The sequence below is a fragment of the Squalius cephalus genome (genome assembly GCF_949319135.1).
Source record: "Squalius cephalus genome assembly, chromosome: 19".
Taxonomy (NCBI): Eukaryota; Metazoa; Chordata; class Actinopteri; order Cypriniformes; family Leuciscidae; genus Squalius; species Squalius cephalus.
In genome coordinates, this window is record NC_137140.1 from 26408705 (window position 1) to 26432386 (window position 23682).

The window sequence follows — 23682 nt, forward strand, 5'->3', positions numbered from 1 at the left end:
TTTTTCTTTCTGGTCACAATTGTAACCTGTGAATTTTTTTTAGCTGGAGTCTGTAGAAAAGTTTAGAGAAAAACAGTGTAAAAATTGTAAAGATAAATCAATAATAAAATAATTATTACATAAAAAAAAAATAAACAAATGAATGAACGAATAAATAAATACTAAATATAACAATACAGTAATGTAAAGGAAACTAAAAATGATAAAATCATATTTTAGACATAGCCTATTTGTAATATTAATTATTCACAGTAATTGGGGTCTTTATATAGATGTCTTTTAAATTTTAGGATGGCAGTCCCTCCCTATCACGAGGATAATCATGCCTGGGCGTCCATGACATCTAAAAGATTAAAAGATGATGATATATCAAACTACTTCACAACAACACCTCATAAAATCTAGAAATTGAGAAATTCCCTTTTATATCTTATTCGTGAATACAGATATACCCCAATAATCATGATTAAACAACAAAAGCATTGTCAAGGCAAGGACAGTACTAAGTAGGCCTATTGCAAAATATAAAAGTAGCCCATTATAGTATATGGTATAAATTATTAAATGACAACTGGTTTAAAATGATTAAATGATGAATAATATAGCCGTATAAAAAAAAAACAATGTCATATAATTTAAAAAAAAAAAATCCAAATATGAGCTAGGCCTAATAGGGAAAATAAAATGATGGTTCGTGTAGCCTAACCCTTCTTCTTCTTCTTTCGTTTTTACTTTGTTTTATTCAATGCTTTGAAATAACCAGTTACTTATTCAAAATGGTGCTTTGTGCTCTGGTCACACACTTGTGTAGGCTACAGTAGTCTAATGTGATCACAAAGCAATCTAATATAACAATAACAATTATATTGTTATAAATATTAGGCTATATACTTGTTTCCTTTTGGCACTCTCTTATAATCTGCAATATTTGTTTTATTTAATCCCTTGGCGACTAATATCTTCCTTTCTAATAAAAATACTAATAATATAAAAACAATACATTTGCTCAGTGACACAAGGTCTACTAATTGAACACCGTTTACCGTGCCTTTACTGCACTGCAGTGAATCACTTCCAAAATTCGGGGAAGGTCACGTTTGGCGAGGCAGGATGTGTTTGTACTGCGCAAAACCTCAAGTCTGGATTTAAGCCTGACGTCAGGGGAGGCCAATAGCGCTTCGGGGGACAGTAATACAGCACTGATCATTGAGCAGCAAATCTTACTAGCCGATATACGGTTTTCTGTTGAGACAAAACGAGTGCTTCCAGCAGGGGGCGCCTGTCGGCTCCATTCAGCTCCATTCAAATCTCAGGAGGTTTTTTTGTTTTACTTGAGACGTTTGTATACTTAAACATTCTTTTAAATGTATTTTTAAAGATTTGTCCAAGAATTCGGTCCAAGCAATCTTTATAAAACAATGTTAAATCCGTAAGTAGGCTACTACTACCCGCAAACAACTGTGTGTTAGGCTACTCCATGATTCCAATGTAGTTTTTCCATTAGCGCAAAGAAAAGTAACAGAGAACACGTTACAACGCCTTGCGCTGCTTTAGTAGCAGTCTGTACCATATTTTTTGGATTGACAGAAAATTGGGTGGAAGTGATATAATGTTAAATCATTAATATTAATATGTAGGCTGTTTCATATACATAAAATTAAACTTACGTTATGCCATCTATGCTTGATAAAATGCTGTTCATTATAGCATATGCTGTGAAAGAACATTTATCTTGATATTATTTGTTAATATTATGCATATAATCAACATCCGGTCCTCTTATCCCCGCCCATTTAGACACTATGCATGCCCAATGCCATTCTACCCTCTTATTTTGTTTCTACATCATTGATACGCATCTGCATCCCATCGCTCAAGCTCTCGGAGAACAGAGGATACAGGGATGATGATGATGGTGATGATGTTAAACACACCGAGAAACTGTGTCATATAGAAAGCATCTCACTCCGCTTTGCATCTTGGCCAAGGATGCCGACCACGGAGACAGAGACAGCCTTATAACAGGGCTTCAGTCTGCAGGACGCAAAAAGCAGCTTGTGTCTGCAGACAAAACAACGAGGGACTCTGTACGGAGCTTACAGGGCATTAAGAGCACCAACTAATCCTGTTCATGGCCAAACATATAAAAGCGAAGAGCAAAATTACGGGCATTTGCGCGAAGAAGGAGATGTTCGGACTACAGAAGACGAAGCAGCAATAGGATTGCAATCATTCAGTGTTATTTTAATTTTTGGCTATTTGAAATGGGAGCTTTGACAAGCCGTCAGAATGCAGGAGTGGAGGAGATCGATATACCATCCAGTTCTGTTTACAGATACCCACCCAAATCCGGTGAGAAAATAATACATTTTATATATTAAATAAATATTATATTAATCTATATTGTATGATATTCATATATCGTATTATTATAATGAAATACTATTCTTATTACTCTTATATTATACTAGGCTATAATATATATAAATAAATGAACCGTTAAGCCCAATAGAGAACCCCAAGCTTGTTCTGATTTTATAGGCCTACACTTTCATAGGGTAATTATTGGGAAATATTATATATAAAATAAGGCAGTTAAGATAAACTTGGCTTGTAGAATTTAGTTAATTTATTTTTTCTTGCAATAGAAATGCGAGAGTTCATTTTAACTCCGAGGGCCCAGGGCCACCACCCACTGTTTCCTGGTCAGCAAGTATCTGAGTAGCACAGTAGGCCCATAGATGCTTGCCTTTATATTGAGATGGGGCCCATCATTCCCAGTGGTGCTGTGTCTACTGAAATGCACCACAATTAGAGCTAATGTATCAATTATTTCGAACTCAGCATTAAACCTGAATCTGAAATAAGTGTACACAGCACTGTAGGTAAAAGGAATTTATTGTGAGGTATGTGGTTTACATAGCTTCTGCTAACCTAATACATTAACTTACTATGTTCATTTTCAGATGAGATAATCTTCCTGTATGTTTAGAAAATGCAGCACTCATCAAGCTAGTTTTATAATGATTGTTTTACAAATCTTTAGATTGTTGAGGAGACAGGCAGATGAGATGATGAATGTCGTGTGTTAACCACTAGTAACCAGATACGCTATACGTGCATCCTGGGACTTGTGCCTGATTCTGGCTTCCTTCTGCTCCAGTTTCAAGCTAGTTCATCTATCTTCCCATGGCGGTTGCCTATATCCTCTGTCTGCCCTTGAGCTTGTCTTTCTTTAATCTATTGGTTCCCCAGTCTACTATGTCTGTCTTAATTTATTAACCTTTCAGTTGTCTTGTGTCCAGATTTCACTCTGGAGGAATGGAGGTTTCTGCATCTACTTATCATTTTCTCCACCATTTTGTAGTCTACATGTTGCTAAAGAATTAAAATGTGCATCTGTTACCTTAAAGAGCTACTTCTACCTCATCTGAAAGCTAAAGTGTAATACAATGCAGTCAGGTTAAATCAGGTGAAATTTTATTTTTGACTTAAATAAAACCAGTTAATTTGTTACCACACAAATGGTACCGTAACCGTAAATTATTAAAATTTGTATATTTTGAATAAAATAGTTTGACTGAGTGCTGAGACAATGGGTTGGTGATGCACACTAAGTTGAAATTAAATGATGAACACTAAATTTTTGTGTGACAAATGTACATATAACTGTATTCAATCATCAATATCTGTAACATTTGATCTGGTTGTTCTCATGCAGGGAATTATTTTGCTAGCCATTTTATTATGGGAGGAGAGAAGTTTGATTCAACACATCCTGAAGGCTACCTCTTTGGTGAAAACACTGACCTCAACTTCCTAGGCAACAGACCAGTTGTGGTAAGATTACGTTTTAGTTCCTGGTAAAATATAGATTAGATGCAGCCATTTTTGACTGATTATTATAGGAGGTCATGAAACCAATGATTCTTTTCCATTCATTGATCTTATCTTGAGTGATCTCATTTCCAAAAACAGTATGCCTCATGACTCATTTTATTATATTACATATAAATTACAGATATTTTACAAATGGTATAATTATTTAAAATTATATATAACTTTTATATAATATTTTATATTATTTACACATTTTAAAACATTTAAAAAATAATTATTTTAAAATATCTTTATGTTTAATAATATGAATATAATATGAATTCATATAATACATATTCATACATTTACAATATTAAAATATGTATTTTCCTCATAATTCTGACTCATTTTTGAGCCGTTATGAGATCTGCTTAGGACTGTTACTTTAATTATTAGGGTATTCACATGATATTCACACTAGTTTCATGTAAATTACAATATGTTGGTGGAAGCTTCTATAATTCACAGGATTATATGTGTAATTCTGGCTCAATGTCTCATGTAATTGTTTATTGCTTTACTTCATCCAGAGCTTTATCCTGATATGTACTGCATGTGTGCTTTATGAACGCATACATGTATTTCTGTATGCGGTGGGTCTTTTATTTACACTATGTGCATTAGCTGCGGGGCCCGTCTCTAAGCAGACAGGCTAGTGATGCTGTGGATTTAAGCAACGGCTTACCGCAAGTAGTACAGAGAGCCACATTCAGTCTGAACTCCCGGGAGGGGGGAAAGGGGAGGCAACAGGCTCACCCAGTGTTGACCCACACACGTACACACGCGCGGCGCCTCTCTGGCACGTGGGCATGCCTGCGCATTGCGTTTTTCCAGAGGAAACGCACACACACATGCATCAACAAAACAGCTTGTTTGGAGATCAGTGTATGTCACCTTTATTGAAATGTGGATTTGTTGCCAGATTGTTTTTCAATTTGGTAAGAGATCATATGTGTGTATCAGATATGTCAGCTGATAAAACAGGGCAAAATGCTTCTCCAACATTATAATAAACAATAACTTCACCCTGACTCCAAAGCGTTTATTGTGCTGTGATTGTGATTGTAGTTCCCGTACAATGCTCCCCCTCCTCCTGAGCCGGTCAAGACCCTCCGCAGTCTCATCAACATCCGAAAAGACACCCTGCGGCTTGTCCGGTGAGATTTTCCTCGCAAATACCTTTACTACACCTGACAGAGCTCACCTGACTTTTCTTTCCTGTATTGACGTATTTGTTAAAACAGGACATTTGGATGGGACATCACATGTTGAAGGGACTGTCCCTTTTTAAAAGTCTTTAGTTATGATTACAGCCATGACTCTTGATTCAAATCCTGCTTTTTTGGTTGATACTTGTATTTGTATTTTATATCATATTCTATGGATAAAACCCTGATGTTACATTTATTAAATATATTATATATCTTTCTGTTTATTACTGTTGTGAAACAGTTTTGCTAAAATCTTTACTGGACATCTAATAAAGTTTGAAATTTTGACTTCAGGTGTAGTGAAGACATGAAGCTTCCTGGACAGGAAGTTGGGAAAAGCCACAGCTGCTACAATATTGAGTTTACCTTTGATGCCGACACACAGGTTGCCATCACTATATACTACCAAGCCATTGAAGAGTTTCACAATGGTGTGCCAATGTAAGTTAAGCATTAGACACACACTGAATATTCCTTTTTTTATCATTTATTAATAAAACACTTCAAGCTCAGCCTTTACCAGTTGATCGAAGAGCAGCAAGTTGGGAAATGACATCAAAGCTTGGCTTTTATCGCTCTGTTCATTGTGTGCTGTTGACAGATACTTGCCGCAGGACAGCTCTCTGCAGTCAGAGACGGTGCATTTCAAACGCGGCGTCTGCCAACAGTTCTGTCTGCCCTCTCATTACGTCAACTTATCAGAATGGGCAGATGAGGAGGTAACACATCTGCTAGCTATGTCCTTGTTTTGTGTCTGTGTTTTTGCATTTTGGGGATTAAAAAAGTTTAAAATAGGTCAGATTGAAACTGAATTAGTCCTAATCGGTCTCATTAAAAAAATCATTGAGCAATTCATGATGCATGTCCTTGGAACACTTTAGTTAAACCTGGTTTATTGTTACACAGCTTTTGTTTGACATGGATAGAGACATCTACCCCATGGTTGTACAAGCAGTTGTGGATGAGGGAGACGGTGAGTTGGATGTAATTGGATATAATATGTAGAAATATATTTGGAAATATATATAAATATCTTGGACCATGTTTTTGTTGTTGTGCAGAACACTTGGGACACTCCCATGTTCTTCTTGCATCCTTTGAGAAGGTATGTTTTTTGTGTAAACAAATATTTTTTATATTTTTATACACTACTGTTCAAAAGTTTGGGGTCTTAAAGATGTTTTTTAAAGAAGATCACCAAGGCTGATTTTATTTGATTAAAAATACAGTAAAAACAGCTATATTGTGAAATATTATTTCAATCAAAAATAACTACTTTATATTTGAATACATAAACTGTAAGAAACTGTGAATTTCTAACAGCCATTATTCCAGTGTTCAGTGCCACATGATTCTTCAGAAATTATTTTAATATGCTGATTTGGTGCGTTCTCAGTTGAACTGCTTAATGTTTTTGTAGAAACCATGATACAGTTTTCCAGCATTTTTGGATGAATAAAGTTAAAAAGAACAACATTTATATTCAATTGTTTATCAATTTAATGCATCCTTGCTGAATAAAAGTAGTAATTTAAAAAAAGTTTCCCATTCATACTGTGTTCTGCTTATGCAAATAAGGACTGGATTAAACAGTTAAAGTGCGCAGTTGTACGATTTCTACCTGATCTAACCCTTAAAATGATCATTCAGGTAATCAAATTGATTTAAATAACGTTTGAGCGTAATTAAAACCAGTTTAGTTTATCTGACAAAAATAAATTTACTGTGATGACCAGTGATTATATAATATTGCTGTCTTTTTCTCCTAGCATATGGATGGAAGTTACTGTGTCAAGCCTCTGAAACAGAAACAAGTGGTAAGGGCCCTCTTACTTTTTATGTAAAATGGCTTTTGAAATATACAAATTTTCTTTGGCATTGCTAATTATCAAATTTTCAATAAACCTCTTAAGCCTATCATGATTTTATCTTAGGTGGATGGTGTCAGTTACCTGCTGCAGGAGATCTACGGCATAGAGAACAAATACAATAGTCAAGAATCAAAGGTACATCATCATCCACTTCACAAAAAGAACATACAACATCTGTCACTTTTAAGCTTTCATTTTAAAAGCTCATCAAAATGACACACTCAAATTTACAGGTGGCTGAAGATGAGATTAGCGACAACAGCGCTGAATGTGTGGTGTGTTTGTCAGACGTGCGGGACACACTTATCCTGCCCTGCAGACACCTGTGCCTGTGCAATGCCTGCGCAGACACACTGCGTTACCAGGCCAACTGTTGCCCCATCTGTCGACTACGTAAGCACCAACCCCTGTACCGGACTCATTCAACACTACTCTCTGATTAAGATTATTATATTTATGAAAATATAATATTGCTTAGATAATATTTGCATTTATAGTGTCTCATACATTATTGTTTTGGTGTATATTTCAATGAATTAAATACTGGACTCCGTTCACAGTAAGAACAATAGCTATAAAGATAACTATAGCGATAATAACTATATTAGCGTCCACACCAATGCACGACAACGTTCTGTTTATTATAAGCATGCACAGCATAGATTCTGATAGGCTGTCAATGTTTTTATCAGCTGAAAAAAAAAGGTTTGAAAAGGATTCCAACTAAATTATTCCTCTGCTGTTAACTGTTATATTTGTGGTGTGGACTTTGCTATTCTTTTAAATTTAAAATGATTTTTATTTATATCTGAATTTTTAGTTATCATCCTTGGAGTAAACGGGCCTGTATTCATGCTAGTTGATGCTATTTTTTAACAAAAGACATTTATTCAAGTTGTTTATCTATGTTTGTGTTGTTTCTGATAAAATATTTGACTCATTTAAATGTTAGCGTTTCGTGCCCTCCTTCAAATACGAGCGATGAGGAAAAAACTGAGCCCGCTCACACCTACTGGATTCAACCCTGTCATCACCTCGCAGACGTCAGATTCAGAGGAGCACTCGGTAACACTACATTTGGTTCACAGTATTCACACATAGCTTTATTCATATATATATATATATATATATATATATATTCCAATATATTTATAGCTAAATAAATGCAGCCAGGCATTTGAATCTGCTTTATTGAGCCTCATTGATTGTCAAAAATTGAAAATAGCTGATCAAGGGTCCAAAATATATATATTCCTGGAGTTAAACGCGAGTACAGATGGCTGTGGCGAGTACATAAAACTTTGTCAGGAGTATTAACGTCAGTGGTTTAAGTAGTCATACTCTCTGATGTAAGTTAGGAGCACATTTTAAAGTGGTGCTATTATGCTATATTATAGGTTCCTAATTTTGTTTTGGAGGTCTCCTACAATAGGTTTACATGCATCCAAGGTCAAAAAAACTTTAATTTTCTCATAATATACATTGCACTTCACCTCATTTCTCAAAGAGTTTGCTTCGTTCGAAGATCAGTCTCTCGAAACCCCTCCTTGCAGCAAGCCTACTCTGCTCTGATTGGTCAGACGGCCCAGTCGGTTGTGATTGGTCTTACAGCGCGTGTCAGAAACGAAACGCCTATTACCATATCTGAATTTCAGCTCCTGAGGCTTCCTCAGTGCTTGATACACAGTGATGTGAACGATGGTGTCGGTTTTTCTGTATCAATTCCAGTTCGAGTCCTCATCTATTTGAAGTGCACGCAAAGTGGGTTTGCAGCACTGAAAACAGCGTTTGACATGTCAACATGTCAACATTCTTGACATGTTGACAACACGATCTTTTCCAGGCCTCAGCTACACTACAGTGTTTGAGGGTGGGTCAAAGTTGATGTCATTCGCGGGGAACCAAAGAAGACCATAGGCTGGCAATATGCAAATTTGTTGAATCTTTCTATTAGGAGATAATAGCTTTATTTGTTGTGCACTGTGATCTTTAAAACTTTGCAGACATTTTACATTCACAAACAGCTATATTACACACTGCATAAAAGAGAATATTCAAAAAAGTATAATAGGGGCACTTTAATATATGCATACTGCATACATATTTAAACATACTGTATGCACCGTCTATTTATACTAAAGATGAAAATGTTGTTATGCTTCCAAACTGTACTGCTGTTCACAGCCACATGTATATTTACTACAGGCATCAGAGCACATCCCACCAGGCTTTGAGGCTGTGTCCCTGTTGGAGGCCTTGAATGGGCCCCTGAACCCGTCGCCATCTGCTCCTCCACTTCAGGGCCTTACCAGGGGCCATGTTTCTGGATCTACGCCCACATATGGCAGCGATAGCCACCACACGCCTGTTCGCTCGCTCTCTCCACTAGAACACTCTGTCAACTCCAGCCAGAATGGGAAACACAAGAAGAGTGGCTCTAAGTGAGTGAGCCCTAACTGAAAGATTGAATAGTGTAATATTTTGGTATTACTGTAAAATACTTTTAATTAATGACTACAAAACATTTGCTGGTTGTTATTAAAACAGTCAATTTACAGCTTTTCCTAAAGGTTAAATTATGGGCTGAAGAACAAGGCAGAGAAGTGAGTCCTTGCTAATCATGTATTCTGGGAACTCTCTAGATCCCTCTCCCAGAATTCTTCAGTGCTGCCTGAGGAGGAGGATGAGAAGTCATGCAGTGAGTCTGAAGTGCAAACGTGCAGGAGAAAATTGCATGTAGAACAGCAAGAGGTACAAGCATCTCAAACATTGATAATTGATTATTTTATACATTTTCTGTTTTATTGTTAAATGTTTTTAGTTTTTGAAAGAAGTCTATTATGCTCAACAAGGCTGAATTTATTTGATCAAAAATACAGTAAAAAACATAAATATTTTCACGATTTCAAATAACTTTATACTATTTTTATATATTTTAAAATGTAATTTTTTCCTGTCATGGCAAAGCTTAATTTTCAGCATCTTTACTCAGGGCTTCAGTGTCACATGCTCCTTCAGAAATCATTCTAATATGCTGATTTTGTACTCAAGAAATATTTTTTATTATTATCAATGTCAAAAACAGTTGTGCTCTTTCATTCAAAAATATTTAGAGATAACTTTGTTCTCTTTCATTCTAATATAATACAATTGTAGGAAATATATATATTATATATATATATATATATATATATATATATATATATATATATATATATATATATATATATATATATAATGTATGTATGAGCCAAATTGACATGTTATGGAATATTTTATAATACTTGCAGTATTATAGTATTTACCCCCATATTTATAATACCGTGTCATCACATCAATTTGATTATCATCATGTTTGTTTTTCCTGTAGTCTGGAGTGACTCCTGAAAGTGACAACCTCACTCTGTCATCCTCGGGGGCCATAGATCAGTCCTCCTGCAACGGCACCCCTCTCTCCTCCACGATCACCTCCCCAGAGGGTACAGCTTTTCAGTGAACTAAATCTAACTCACTGAAACACACATCAGAGCTCACTTATTTTCATTTGTTTGTCTTTCTCTTCCTGCCCTCATCAGACCCAGTAAGCAGCAGCCTGGCCCAGTCTGTGATGTCAATGGCGTCCTCTCATAGCCAGCACTCTCAGATTAGCACCGACACACTCTCTTCAATGTCCGGATCCTACATGGCTGGGGCAGAGGGAGAGGAGGCCGCTGAGACCCCAGCAGAGAGCCGAGCCCCTTCCCAACATGAGGGTGAGGTAAGTCAGTTAGAAGGCATGGATGCAGGACAATTCATCACTTTTGTTTGTTGTCTTTAGATGGTTTAGTTGATGCTGATTTGAAAGTTTTTAAAGTTTTTATCACCTGGGCATCAAACAGTAGTTGTAGTCATGTAGCCTAGTGATTAATATCCAGGTTTCCAGGCTAATGAATAATCTAAATATATCTGATGATAATTTTAAGATTGGGATTTCCAGGCCTGGAAAAAACATGAAAATTAATCAAATAAAAAATGACAACTCTAGAAAAGAGTGCAACAATTTCTTTCAAATCAATGACGTTCAAAATATCATTGTTTTTAAATAAATAAAGTTACATTTATGTTTGTAGAGTGAGTGTTGCACTCTAGAGTTGGATTTCTTTTTTTACCTCTATAGTTTGTTTCTGCATTTCAATTTTAGTTTAAAATGAAAAATATGAAGGCATTCAAATTTCTATTTATTATTTAATTTATTGTAAAAAAAAACTATTTTGGATGAAATGTGCTATATAAATAAATTTTCCTTGCCTATTTCATTGGTTAGAAATTATTCTTTGTGAATGCAATCTCTATTAAACAGTTTTTAAAAATGACAAACAATGACAAAAGTCATGGAAATTCATAGGTCAAAAGTTATCAGAACATTGTAACCAAAACTTCAATCCCCATTGCACAAAAATGTAGAAATTTATGCCAAGAGATGTTTGTGCAAATCATTTTGTGTGTCTTACAGAGACCATATTTACATATGTCCGCAGGAAATCCCCAACGAGGCAAAAGGGCATAACTTTGTGGCTGCCATTCTTGAAGAACAGGATTCAGAGGTGAAACATTCAAACAGCCAAACATCTTAAACCCAGCTATTTGTTTTCTATTTATTATTTATTCAACTGTGTATTTTCGTCTTCAGGGAAATGATGTGACTGAGGAAGATTGTGCATCTCCCACCAAAGAACATGGTAATTGTAACCTCAGCTATTGGCTGTAATTATCACGATTCACGACACCGTACACTAGATTAAGGAGAAAAAACACTGCAATGTAGGTGGTACTTCATCCACAAGACAAGAGCTTCTAAATCTGCCCACACACCTGCTTGATGAATAACTTGTGTTTGCAGGCGGGCCAAAGGTCATTCACTACAAATATAAATATCACATGACTCATTTAAGGCGAATGTAGTTCAATTTTTTTAATGTTTTGTTTAATCAGCCCACAACAAGCACACTTGGCATTTGAATTTTACAGGCACATCCAGTATCTAGCTTTCTACCTATTATTTTATTTATTGAAATTTTTATAATGAGTGTGCATCTGTACTAATACTATAAATTCTTCAACTATTTGTTGATTTAAAAATATAAGGGATTGAGGTTTTGCTTTTAGAGTTTTCTTTCTATTGTAACTAATTCCCTTTTTGCATATACATTTTTCATCTGTTTCTTATTTAATGTGGTGAATGCTTTCTAAATGAGTGTCAAAGTGTTCGCCAGTTGTGTTCTTGTGCACGCGCCGATCGCATCCGCTCTGCTTTCACATGAGTATGTGTGCATCCATCAACCACAGCCATCACTAAATGGCTGCCGAGTAGCATCCTGCACCCTATTGCTCTGACCCTTCACTGCTGTTCTCCACTCGGCTGCTCTGCCCTGCCTCGGCTGCTCTTGTTTGACCTCTGACCTCGCTTGCAGGTGGGCGCAGGAGGAGCGAGGTGCTTTGTCCAGAGTTTGACAATAACAATCAGGGGCGGTCTGACACCCACTGTATGACAGGCCTGGACAATGAGCAGCCTCCTGACGGCCGATACGCTGGTGAGTGGCAACCTCTCGAACATGGACTTTCTGATTGGAAGGGATTGGGTGAGGCGGTTTCAAGATGTCCCTTTAAAAAAGCAACTGGTTCTAAAACACTATTGGCTTTCTCTGCTCATGCACGCCCTTTCTTTGACCCTGCTGTGATTTTGTGTAGCATTAATTGGTACAGTGGCCATGCCCTTTATCCCCCCACTTTTGTTTGTGTTTATGTGTATGTGTGAGTTTATATCATGTATGACTTGTTTCTATCTCTCTGGGTCATACTAATAATAGCTAAGTTCATGTTCAGTGTCTGCCAGCTCAAAGTAGCTTTGCGTCTCCCTTCATTTCTATGTTCATCACTTCATTTTTCTGCTCATCCTCCCTCTTTTGCCAGCAAATACTATTAATCCCGAACTCTTGATTACTGTCATCCAGAGAAAGCATTCTCTCTGGAAGGACACTAATGAAGCTTTTCACATGAGATTTGTGATAGTACAATGAGATTCTTACATACTATTAATCATCAGCATCATCATCGTCATCGCAATTATATTTTTAGCCATTGTGACTACTACACAGTTGAAAATATAAAATTGGCCGAAAAGGACACATAAGCCACACTTAAGTGTCTGAATTTGATTGCATTATGATGATGCTCCCTTGCAAAGGACTCCCTTTATAAAACATATAGGTAGCTGTGTATTTTTGTGTAAAAAGAGGCATTTATGTTGTACATAACTTTATCAATATGTGTAAATGTTATCTGTTATAACATATTTTTTTTAAAGTAAAATATTTATTTTCTATTTAAGTTGACAATTTTTTCAATGGAATAAAATAATTGTGATTAATCTCATGATTTACAAATGAATGTAAAGGTCAAATTCAGTAAATTGAAACTTTTATTTATTTATTAATTTATTAATAAATGATCTATTTGTAATATAATATAATATATACATTTATTTAATTATCGTTTTACATGTATTGACTAATTTTTACTGAACTTGTGTGGCCTCTGGGGGTTCCCGCAAGCCAGTTTGGAAACCAATTAAAATTTTTGTGAAATGTTTTGATTGAAAAGTCATGTGGTTTGATATTTGATGTAATGCAATGAAATTGATACATTTCCAAGTGCTAATTAAGTGTCCATATACTGTTTGTGGTCATTATCAAGTCCTGCTTATAGGATTTATAGAAAATGAAAATCACATACTTGAATAGACACTTGATTGAACCTCCTGTTGATTAAAGTTAAAAGTTTCCAGTGAAAGTGCTTTTTTTTTTCCTCAAAAAGACCCTGGCTACCATCATCTTCTCATTATCTCTAAGCACCGAGCTTCTCCTCTCTCTCAATCCAACTCTCATTTTCTGTGGATGGCTGGTTGATTCTCTTGATGTGCTGTAAATGTGCTGTGTTCTCTCTCTTTTCTGTCTCTGTTTTTCCTTCCATCATCTCCCATCTCTCTTTCTCTCTATCTTCCTGGATGTCTGTGGAACGGACAGACGAGGACTCGTGTCCTGTTCACATTGAGGAATAGGTATGGAGCAAGTTAAAAGGCAATGCACAGAGGTCATGGATTCACAAAGAAGTTTCTGCCTTTCTGCCATTCACTATTATCATCAGTGAGATTCTTTGCCTTTTGACCTCTTTGGGTTAAAAGAGCCTTTTCATCATTTACTCAGGATGCATGGTGAATATTCAATACAGGATATTTCAGTTCACAGAAATCTTGGAGAACAATGGATAAAAGTGTCTTGATTTGCATGATGGACATTTTGACCAACCGACTTATTTTAACATTGATCTCCAAGAGATGCTCCAATTTGGGGGAAAAGGTCTAGTTCTTTTAGTTCTTCTATATTTCAGTTCTTTCTAAATCACTTTTCCACAAACCCATTTTTATTTTACCCTTCACAACCACCTTCAAGCCTTCTTTATTTTCAACCTGCTATCATCGGTATCTTCTCACGTGGACTTTCTCTGTCCTGTCTGTCAGGTCTGTTATACCTTGACGTCTATCGTCATGGGCGGGATCCTTTGACTCACCATGCGTCCACCAGCAACATCAACCTGGACGAGCAAGGGGTCACTAATGAGGCAGCAAATTCCAAGAACAAACCTCATCGTGGACCCCTGGCTGTGTGAAATCCTCAATCCACCCAGGCACAGACCTACTCCAATCCTGAGAGGGATATTTGCCTCTTTCTTCATCCCACCTCCCCCTAAACTCATGCCCACACCAATTACTCATGGATCAAATCCTAAATGCAAACCAGGGAGGATTGACTGTGTGGTTTCCCTTCTCATTTGTGATAGATGTTATGTTTTTAGCACTCTTTTGGTGTTGATACTTGTGTAAAGCACCACATTTACACCAACGCTCCACCCCCTCATGTGTAGAGATAAAGCAAATCTCCTGATGAAAGACTGAAAAATGAGGACATGATAAAGACTCCAACCTCTGATCCAAGCAATGTTTTTCTCTTAGAGAGCAGGCAAATTTCACGTCAAGGCTGTGCGACTATACTTTTTAAAACGTGTTTTGACACGTTATAATTGCAGCAAGCACTTTTATCCCCCATGAATTCATAATCAAATCCTGCTGATCTGAATCAACGTCCCTTGGGATTTTCCTCAGTAATGTCACTGAACATTTGTATGAATATTTCAACTTGTACTCCTGGAGATCTGCCCACAATACCCAAGATAGATGTTTCAAAAGAAAATGATGGAAAACAGAGAGATGAATTTTTAAAATTCAAGTTTCAATCATAAACTCAATCAATCCGTCACAAGATTTACTTGGAGCAATAACACATATTTGCTCACGTTTCTGCCCTTGTCAGTTTGCTGCAGCTCACTTTGAGCTCCACGTATAGCCCTGCATGTTACAAAGACCCAAAGCTACTGAGCTGCCTAACCTGCGTTACACATGGGAAAACTTGCCTGTGACATCCTCAGATTGCTAATGTTGATGGTATGTTAAATGTCACAAAGCTACTTTCAAGCTTTTTGTGTGTTGTTTAACAAAATATGTGTTTCATGTCTAAGGTACAATCTAGCATATGCCTATGCTACAGTTAGTCAGTTTGACTTGAAGCAAAGCTGAAGTAGCTCTTCAGGTGTGTCGTTCGACTCATATGGATTACTATTGCAGGTACTTTGGTATAGAAGTTCCTCTAAAAGCAATTTTTGTTATGTATTCCTTTTGAAAAGTGTTGCACTTTCCTATAGAGATCCTTGAAAGTGTTTACTTAGCAGTCATTATACAGTGAGAATGAAGGAAAGACTTTGAAAAGTCAAAGTCACGCCACTAACATGAAAAACAATCAACAACTTTCAGTTTTTTTTACTTCTGCCAAACCGAATTCACAGTGTTTAAACTTGCTCTTTGTTGCACCAGTGGTACGTTAGTGGTTATTTTATTTAACGGAAATCTTTGGGCTCTCTTTTCAGATCCTAAAAGGGATAGTTTACCTAAAAATGAACATTCTGAAAGGACCCTATATTGACTTTAATTTTATGGACAATAAAATAATTTTCAAGTGATCTTTTATGTTCCACAGAAGAAGAAAAAGTCACAGATTTGGAAAGACATGAGGGTGAGTAAATTAAAATAATTTGATATTTTTAGGTGAACTATCCCTTTACCATCATTCCTACAATTCCTTAATCTAATCTAGTTTTCTTGATTCATTAGCACTTGTCTGGACTATTTGAAAGGATTCACAGTACAATCAAATAGTGATTATCTCTCTCTCAAAATGTCTACTGTACTTTGAGAACCAACAATGCTTTTCCTTTGTGTGGAAAATGTTTATTTTTTATTTATTTTTATGTTAGCCTAGTTCTTGTTATTGTTGTAAAAGTCTGTTCAATATGTTGTTTACTGTAGTATATGAACGGTGTGAAATTTCTCCAAATGGGATTGTATACATTACACATGCACTAGTAGATATTCCCTTGACAGCAGATATGTGGTGCATGTGGTAAGCGCATGGTAGTTGCAGTCAGAAAATAGAAATCCTCCACCTTTTCATTTGCACTATATGTCTAGCCCTTCCACACTGAGCTTACATGTAATGTAAGCAACAGGTACTGAGTCACAAGACAAGCAATACAGCCGCATAATAGCACGTTGTTGTCTGGAGACCATACAGATAAACGTAGCCATGCATTGAATGTTTTACAGCAGAATGTCACATATACGTGCAGAGAGAAACCACTGTCGTGTAACATGCACTGAGCATGGACGTATTCAAGGGGTTAACTCCAGTTTTGCTATCTGTATTGCTTTTGTGATTCTGTTCTGTCCTCTTTCTGCACCAGGAGGAGTGAGCTAAACCTACACGAGGAATGGGTTGCATCAATTCACTTTTGTAGAATGAAGATTACAAAATGTCGAAAACACAATAAACCTTTTCTTAAAAACAAGATTTGTTTGGAGCATTGTAAAAGAAAATTACCTATGACATACGGGCAAAAAATATATATATATATTGTGGCCACAAATTTAGAATTCATTCCCTCGTTTTAGTAAATTACAGCATGGCCATCATTTAGTAAAATGAGGGAACAAATTCTTCATTTGTGGCCACTATATATATATAGATATATATATATATATATTGGTTACACTTTATTTTAATGTGTCACTGTTACAGTGTAATTATACATTTAAGTACAGAGCAAAACATGTACTTACTTTAGGGTTAGGGTAGGATTAGGGTTTGGTTAAGGGTTAGTTGCATGTAATTATGCCTCATTTATAGTTATTACTATAGTAATGTAACACGTGTAAGGACACATTAAAATAAAGTGTTACCAAGATTTATGTTATAAAAGACAATAAAATCAACTTTGTGCATCAAAACCACTGGTACATGAACTTGTCCCTGGTACATGAACTTGATTTTCAAAAGTCAACAAATTTGCGACAGCTGAACACAATTCATTTGTCCAAAATCACACAGGTAAGTATCTCCAAGCAGAGATTCTGTTGAATGAACGTGTTTTTGCATAAATGTTGTTCATTGACCATTCACGTGCCTGTGTTGATACTCAAGAAAACATTGTGTGGAGGAAACATGAAATATGTTTAATGTTATCATAGATTATTTAATTTTTAAATATATCTGAATATGTACATTGTCATGTAGTGTGTTGTCGAGAGGCCTGGGAGAAGTTAGGAAGGCTCAGTACAATGGAGTAGTTTTCTCAATGCCAATTGTGATTTATTTTACAAGCAGTCTACATAAAGTACAAAAAAAAAAAAAAGAAACAAAACAACAACAAAATATAAACTTGATGCAACTTATACTGGTGTTAAAAACTCACACAAAAATATGCTGTGAGCAGCAAACCTGGCACTAAACAATGCCTAGTGGCACATCCTCAAGAATCCTCACTCACCACATAATTCCACAGCAGAACATTGTCACCTAAATAATATAAGTACATGTTCAAAAACTAATTTCTGACATGCAATCATAATACAAACAAGCACAACATACAACCACAAAATCAAACATTTAACACATCATAGCACTCATGTCTCTCGGTTATGCGCACTACCAGAGCCCACCCCCAAAACACTGGCTCAGACAGATAGGATCTAACATAAAGTGCTATAATTTGCAAAATTGCCCAATAAAGAAATAATGCATTCAACAAGTTTTTGTGATCAAAATGGTCAAATAAAAGCACATCTGAAGGATCTTAGCATGTCCATCATCCACTCAGCACAAATTCAATCAAAGATGGCCTCCACCAACATAAACCAATAACAGCAGAATTAACGTCACATTTGTGTGGAAAAATTGCCTTCATTAGACCATAAAAACATTTTATGGTGCTCAGGGTAATGGTGTTCTCCATTATGATGTATTATATCCCATCCATTTTCATCTTGCACTTTTATATAAATGCAGGCTGTGACTGGGACCAGTTGCATGTCATTGCTGAGGGGGTCTTCACTGAAAGTTGGATATGAGTTCTTTCCTTGTCTGTGTTACCTGTCTACTTTTTCTAATAGGTGAGTAAAGCTTCCACTTCTGTAAGCCTGCGCTCAATCGGCCCACTATATAGGCATCCGGTCAGCTGGGAAGGTCTCTGTGTTACCGTCTTTTCTCGTGGCAAAGTATTTTTGATTAAATGAAATACATTTTTTTATATGTATTTTCTCGTTATCTCATCTGACTCCATAAATGAAAGGTTTTAATGATATCTGTGCATCATTAAATGTGAGCGAATGTTTGACTATTCATTTTAACTCTTTACTGCAAATAATGAGTCCGTTAGAATAAAATCAAATGTTTACAATTTATTATGTCAGGTAAATGTATCATGTCAATTTCATAATCAGTTCAAAGATAATCAATACAAAACATCAAATGCTTTAGAATAAAGAGAAGACATGCGAAGCCAACATTAGGAAATACATGATGCTGAAGTCTTTGAGGTCCTTCAACATCATGGGCTGATCTGAGGTACAGAATCGCCCCGATCCTCTAGTTGCATTTCATTATATAGTCAGAAACTTCTTTCACATGGAAACATCTGCTAACAATGGGAATTTACATTCAGAGTTGACACCTTTTGGGAGTAGGAGACCATTTGCCTAGAGACCCAACTTCCTTTGTGTGCCAGTTATCTCTAAACTCTTATTACCTTTTACTTCTTTGGGAATGAGACCTTTGTACCAGTCGCACTGAGACATTTCAAATGATACCAAACGTGTCATGCTGTATGATAATTATTCACATTAAACCATATCGATTCTTGGGTGAATTTTGGTGATCTCAGCATGAGGGAGGAGGGATGAGGGAAGAGGGGAAGAAATGTAGATTAGGATTGCTTAGGTGAGAGGTGCTAGTTTCACAAGAGAGAGTTCAAATGTTAATTTCTAGAAAGGTCCTTTGGCCTCTCAGGGAGTGGTCATTCCTCAAGTTGACTTACACTTCCACCATTTAGTGCACAGACAATGGTCAGTTATTCTAAATATAAGCACCCTGTTTGCAATGGCTAAATTGTATATAGGGCATCTACATTGGTTATTTACATCTAAAATATATTTACTGGCTTGCAGATGGAGTGTACCTTAAACAAGTATGCAGTAAGCAAGATGTGCTGGAATACTTAAATCTCACCAGAGGCAATGAGAAATTCACAACTTGCCGTCCTGCACTGGACTGGACACACCCCACCGTAGTGTACGTTGATATTTTACTCTACGGCATCCTTTCTATGGTATGACTGCAAACAGACTACACATGTTCTGTGTAAAACTGCCACGATTTAAGTTTTTAAGTTTTATTTATTTTTTGCAGATTGAAAAATCTCAAATCTTTGTACCTCTTATATGGATGTCTGTGGTAAGTGTTAAACAGAAACCTGCAAATCTTCTAATTCGATTGTATTGCATAATTGAAAAAAGAAGAAATATAAATACTGGTTGAAATCATTTAGCTGCTTAAAGGATATTCATTAGCTCTAGATATGTATTTATTTATGCTTGCTTGCTCACTTAGAGCTGGAACAACGAACGAATCTCTTGGGATCCTAAGGATTTCTGTGGCATTACAAATGTGACTTTACCAAAAGAGATGCTTTGGAAACCAGACCTTTATGTTCTTGAGACGTGAGTATATACAAATTATATATCTATTTTTTTTTTTTTTCTTAATTTATATAATACACACATTATACTTAATTGATGATTTTGAAAAAAGTACCTTGTTTATTAACCGTATAACATTGAGAGGAATTATGTACATATATGTTGCATGGAAAATCTAAAATGTATGTATGATGTATGTAGATTTGCTTTGACACAAACTCATTTCACCTGCAATGTTTCAGTGTAGAGAAGGAAGATGGACCACTGAACCCATTTTTGTATATTACTCATGATGGAAATGTGAAAATGGAGGACGACCATAAAATTGTCAGCACCTGCACAATGAATGTGCACAAATTTCCTTTTGATATTCAAACCTGCCACATAACAGTGTCTTCAATTAATCACTCAGGTGAGTGCACACTTAAAAAGTAAATATTCATTAAAAATATGGACGCATGATATTAAAATCTGGCCTGTGAGATGCTACACATTTTCATGTTGGCAGATAATCGATAATTGAGTAATATTAAAGTCTAAATAATTTGGCTAAACAACAACAACTTATTAATCTAAAATTAATTCAAATGAATCATTTTAAATGCTACAAGTTAATTTAGGCATCATTGTAAAGTACAGTATGAAAAATGGATATTCACTTTGAGATTTGCTGAAGATTGCATTTAACAGGTTGTAACTATAGCCTAAGTGTTTTTAACTTCTAAATCTAAGGGAAATAAGCATGCACCATTAAATAAATATACAACATTGACCAATATATATTCAGTAGGCTATTGGTCAATACAGATCTTTTGGTACCAATATGTAGCCTATATTGTTCACACAATTGCTCATTGTTCAAGCAATTGCTCTGAATAATCAAAGGCCATTTGCTGATGAATCTTCCATACATTTAGTGCATTCAAACTTGTGTTTACTTGCTTGTAGAGCTGCGCACTTCTGGATAAAACGAGAATCACAATTTTGCTGTTGTTGTGTTGTTCCAAAAAGAGATCACGGTTCTCCCACGATTCCGAACTGACACTAAACAAAATTACATGTAATTTACTAGAGGTTCTGAAAAATATTAATTGCTGCAGTCTATTTAAAATATTTAATTAATCTAAATGAACTACTTAAAAATCTGTTTGAATGAATGATTCAATGACTCACTCATAAACACTTCACTTGTTTCATTACTGGACGAATCAGCATTTTTGAATGAATCTGTTGAATGAATGATTCAATGATAGAGTCACTTATCGCCAATTTGTGTAGTAACGATGTAATCGATTCAATCGTAGACATCATTGTTTATATCCGAACTATAAACTTTTACTGTGATCGTACTTGTTAAAGGTTTAATAGAAACAGGCAAATCGTTGTCATTTAGCAATTGTTTGAATCGAGATCGCGATCTTTTAACGATTAACTTTGCAGCTTTACTTGCTTGCCATATAATGTATCACAAATGTTAAAGGGATAGTTCACTTTGAAATTAAATTTTGGTATGTTTTAGCTTACCTCAAGGGCATCCAAGATGTAAGTGTCTTTGTTTCCGCAGTAGTTTCAATTTTGATATTTTTAGGTCAAACCGTTCTTGTCTGTCAGTCATATAATGCAGGTCTATGGTCACCACCTCAAAGAGCATGCACAGAGAAGTCCAAATTAAACAATTCCCCATCGTAAGTACACATTGATGGCCTAAGACACGAAATGAGCGGTTTGTGTGAGAAAACGCACAGTATTTATATCGTTTTTACCTCTACACAACCACGTCCAAGTGATCTGAGGGCGCGCACGTTCTGGCTTAGTCTGCGCAAGCGCCGGAAAGTGTACAAGAGGTAAAAACGATATAAATACTGTTCGTTTTCTCACACAAACCGCTCGTTTCGTGTCTTAGGCCATCAATGTGTACTTACGATGGGGGAATGGTTTAATTTGGACTTCTCTGTGCATGCTCTTTGAGACAGACCATAGACCTGCATTATACGACTGACAGACAAGAACGGTTTGACCTAAAAATATCAAAATTGAAACTACTGCGGAAACAAAGACACCTACATCTTGGATGCCCTTCAGGTAAGCTAAAACATACCAAAATTTAATTTCAAAGTGAGCTATCCCTTTAATTGTATCAAAATGCTGTTGCTTTCCATCATCAAAAAATCCCTACACTAAGCTATTCATTGAGCTGCTTTTCTTTATGTGAAACAGATAAAGAAATAAAGCTGGTTCCTGCCTCCAATTCATCAAAAGCGACACAGGTATCTCGGGAAAGCATATTAACCTAAGGAGAATGGGAATTCTTGAACATATCCGTCTCAATGGTAAAAGATAATTATGAGGGCCAAACATTTGACTGGATAAAGTACACGGTACTAATACTCATTTCGACAGTTTAGCAGATTTCTTCCTTAATTCCAGAGATGTTTCACCTCTCTATTGTCTCCTTCCTCTTTAGATTTCAGTCAGAAGGATGCCCCTGATGCATTTCATCAATTTCCAGCTACCTATATTGTTTTTCCTCATTTTGGACCTAGCTTCTTTTTTCATACCAGATAGAGGGGAGAAACTGTGCTTCAAGGTGACGGTACTACTGGGGATCTCTGTACTTTTGCTCATCCTAAATGACATCCTGCCATCCAAATCTCACAGATGTCCTCTGATTGGTAAGGGAATTCACGGTTCAAGGAAATGTTCCTTAAAACAGAGTCTTTTCATATATCAGAGGTACATTTAGATTGTCTTTGTAGTTTCATATAAACTCCCTCTTTTGTTCTGTGCAGCTACGTATGTCATTGTCATCTTTTCCTTCATGTTGTTGAGTCTTCTGGAGACAATTTTGGTGATATACTTAATAAATATGAGCTCTGAACAAGACACTAAGTGGGTTCAGAGACCTGAAGATCTCAACTGTGAAACAGGTATGTATGCACATCTTTCAAAAGCAAAAAGGAAACTGAACTGACTTTACTCTGTGTTTTTCTTTCAGATAAATGTAAACGAGACAGCAGTGATCACATCTGTTATTCTGTAGTGGAGGCTCCTCTAGAGACTCTGATGTTGAAGGACATATACAGCAAAGAAAAAATGAATGACATGCACTTATTGCAGATGATCCTGGAAGAGCTTCAGACTATAAAACAGTGTCTTCCTCCCTATACTTTAAAAGCCCGAACTGGTCAGAAGTACTGGTTAGGAATCGTCAAATGCATTAACAGGGTTTTCTATGTGGTTTATCTCATCTCAATTTCTCTCTTTCTTGGTTTCATATTTCGAGAGTGGAAAGCTGAGTAATTTCAGACTCACTAACTGAACGCTCAAATTAGTGCATATAATATTACATACATTTTGTCTTCCTGTATACTGTTATTCTAGAAAGAGCTGCAGCATATACTTAAAATGATTCTGTGGTACTTTTTATCCCTGGTACCTCGCAATATCCTTGGCTTTGTAAACTATACTGTGTTTATTATGTGAAATAAAGCATGCTTTACGAAATCCCCAGAATATTGTGACAAAACCTGACACAAAATGAATG

The 23682-nt window shown here is 36.1% G+C and overlaps 2 protein-coding genes across 7 annotated transcripts; both read left to right on the plus strand.

The window, feature by feature from the left end:
- The first annotated feature begins 1871 nt into the window (after positions 1 to 1871).
- rnf157 (ring finger protein 157) lies at positions 1872 to 16946 on the plus strand. 6 transcript variants are annotated; one of them, XR_013819188.1, is made up of 20 exons: positions 1872 to 2352; positions 3722 to 3840; positions 4948 to 5036; positions 5385 to 5531; positions 5692 to 5809; positions 5997 to 6063; positions 6152 to 6195; positions 6860 to 6907; positions 7025 to 7096; positions 7195 to 7354; positions 7914 to 8026; positions 9167 to 9402; positions 9604 to 9712; positions 10332 to 10440; positions 10537 to 10713; positions 11479 to 11544; positions 11631 to 11679; positions 12412 to 12531; positions 14023 to 14057; positions 14517 to 16946. XR_013819188.1 is itself a non-coding variant. In XM_079851297.1 (20 exons), the coding sequence occupies exons 1-19, from the start codon at positions 2265 to 2267 to the stop codon at positions 14055 to 14057; spliced, it is 1971 nt and encodes a 656-aa protein (XP_079707423.1). In that variant the 5' UTR covers positions 1872 to 2264; the 3' UTR covers positions 14517 to 16946. The 6 variants fall into 6 exon arrangements, 4 of the variants coding, with proteins under 4 accessions (XP_079707423.1, XP_079707422.1, XP_079707425.1 ...); XM_079851297.1 differs by having other exon boundaries at positions 10537 to 10718; XR_013819189.1 differs by lacking the exon at positions 14023 to 14057.
- Positions 16947 to 19741: 2795 nt separating this feature from the next.
- LOC307146684 (5-hydroxytryptamine receptor 3A) lies at positions 19742 to 23438 on the plus strand (the record flags this gene model as incomplete). Its single annotated transcript, XM_079850894.1, is given in 9 exon segments — positions 19742 to 19768; positions 19849 to 19893; positions 20050 to 20159; positions 20381 to 20550; positions 22356 to 22429; positions 22433 to 22516; positions 22603 to 22810; positions 22928 to 23065; positions 23134 to 23438. Coding segments are annotated over 9 exon segments (1137 nt in total). The 5' UTR covers positions 19742 to 19765.
- Positions 23439 to 23682: the final 244 nt, after the last annotated feature.

What these genes read in the sequence shown, in the direction of transcription:
- rnf157 (XM_079851296.1), top strand. Translation starts at nt 2,265, where the DNA reads ATGGGAGCTTTGACAAGCCGTCAGAATGCAGGAGTGGAGGAGATCGAT. An exon ending in GACACCCTGCGGCTTGTCCG is followed by an intron (nt 5,037 to 5,384) that starts GTGAGATTTTCC and finishes TTTTGACTTCAG; the next exon opens with GTGTAGTGAAGACATGAAGC. An exon ending in TTGAAGAACAGGATTCAGAG is followed by an intron (nt 11,545 to 11,630) that starts GTGAAACATTCA and finishes TTTCGTCTTCAG; the next exon opens with GGAAATGATGTGACTGAGGA.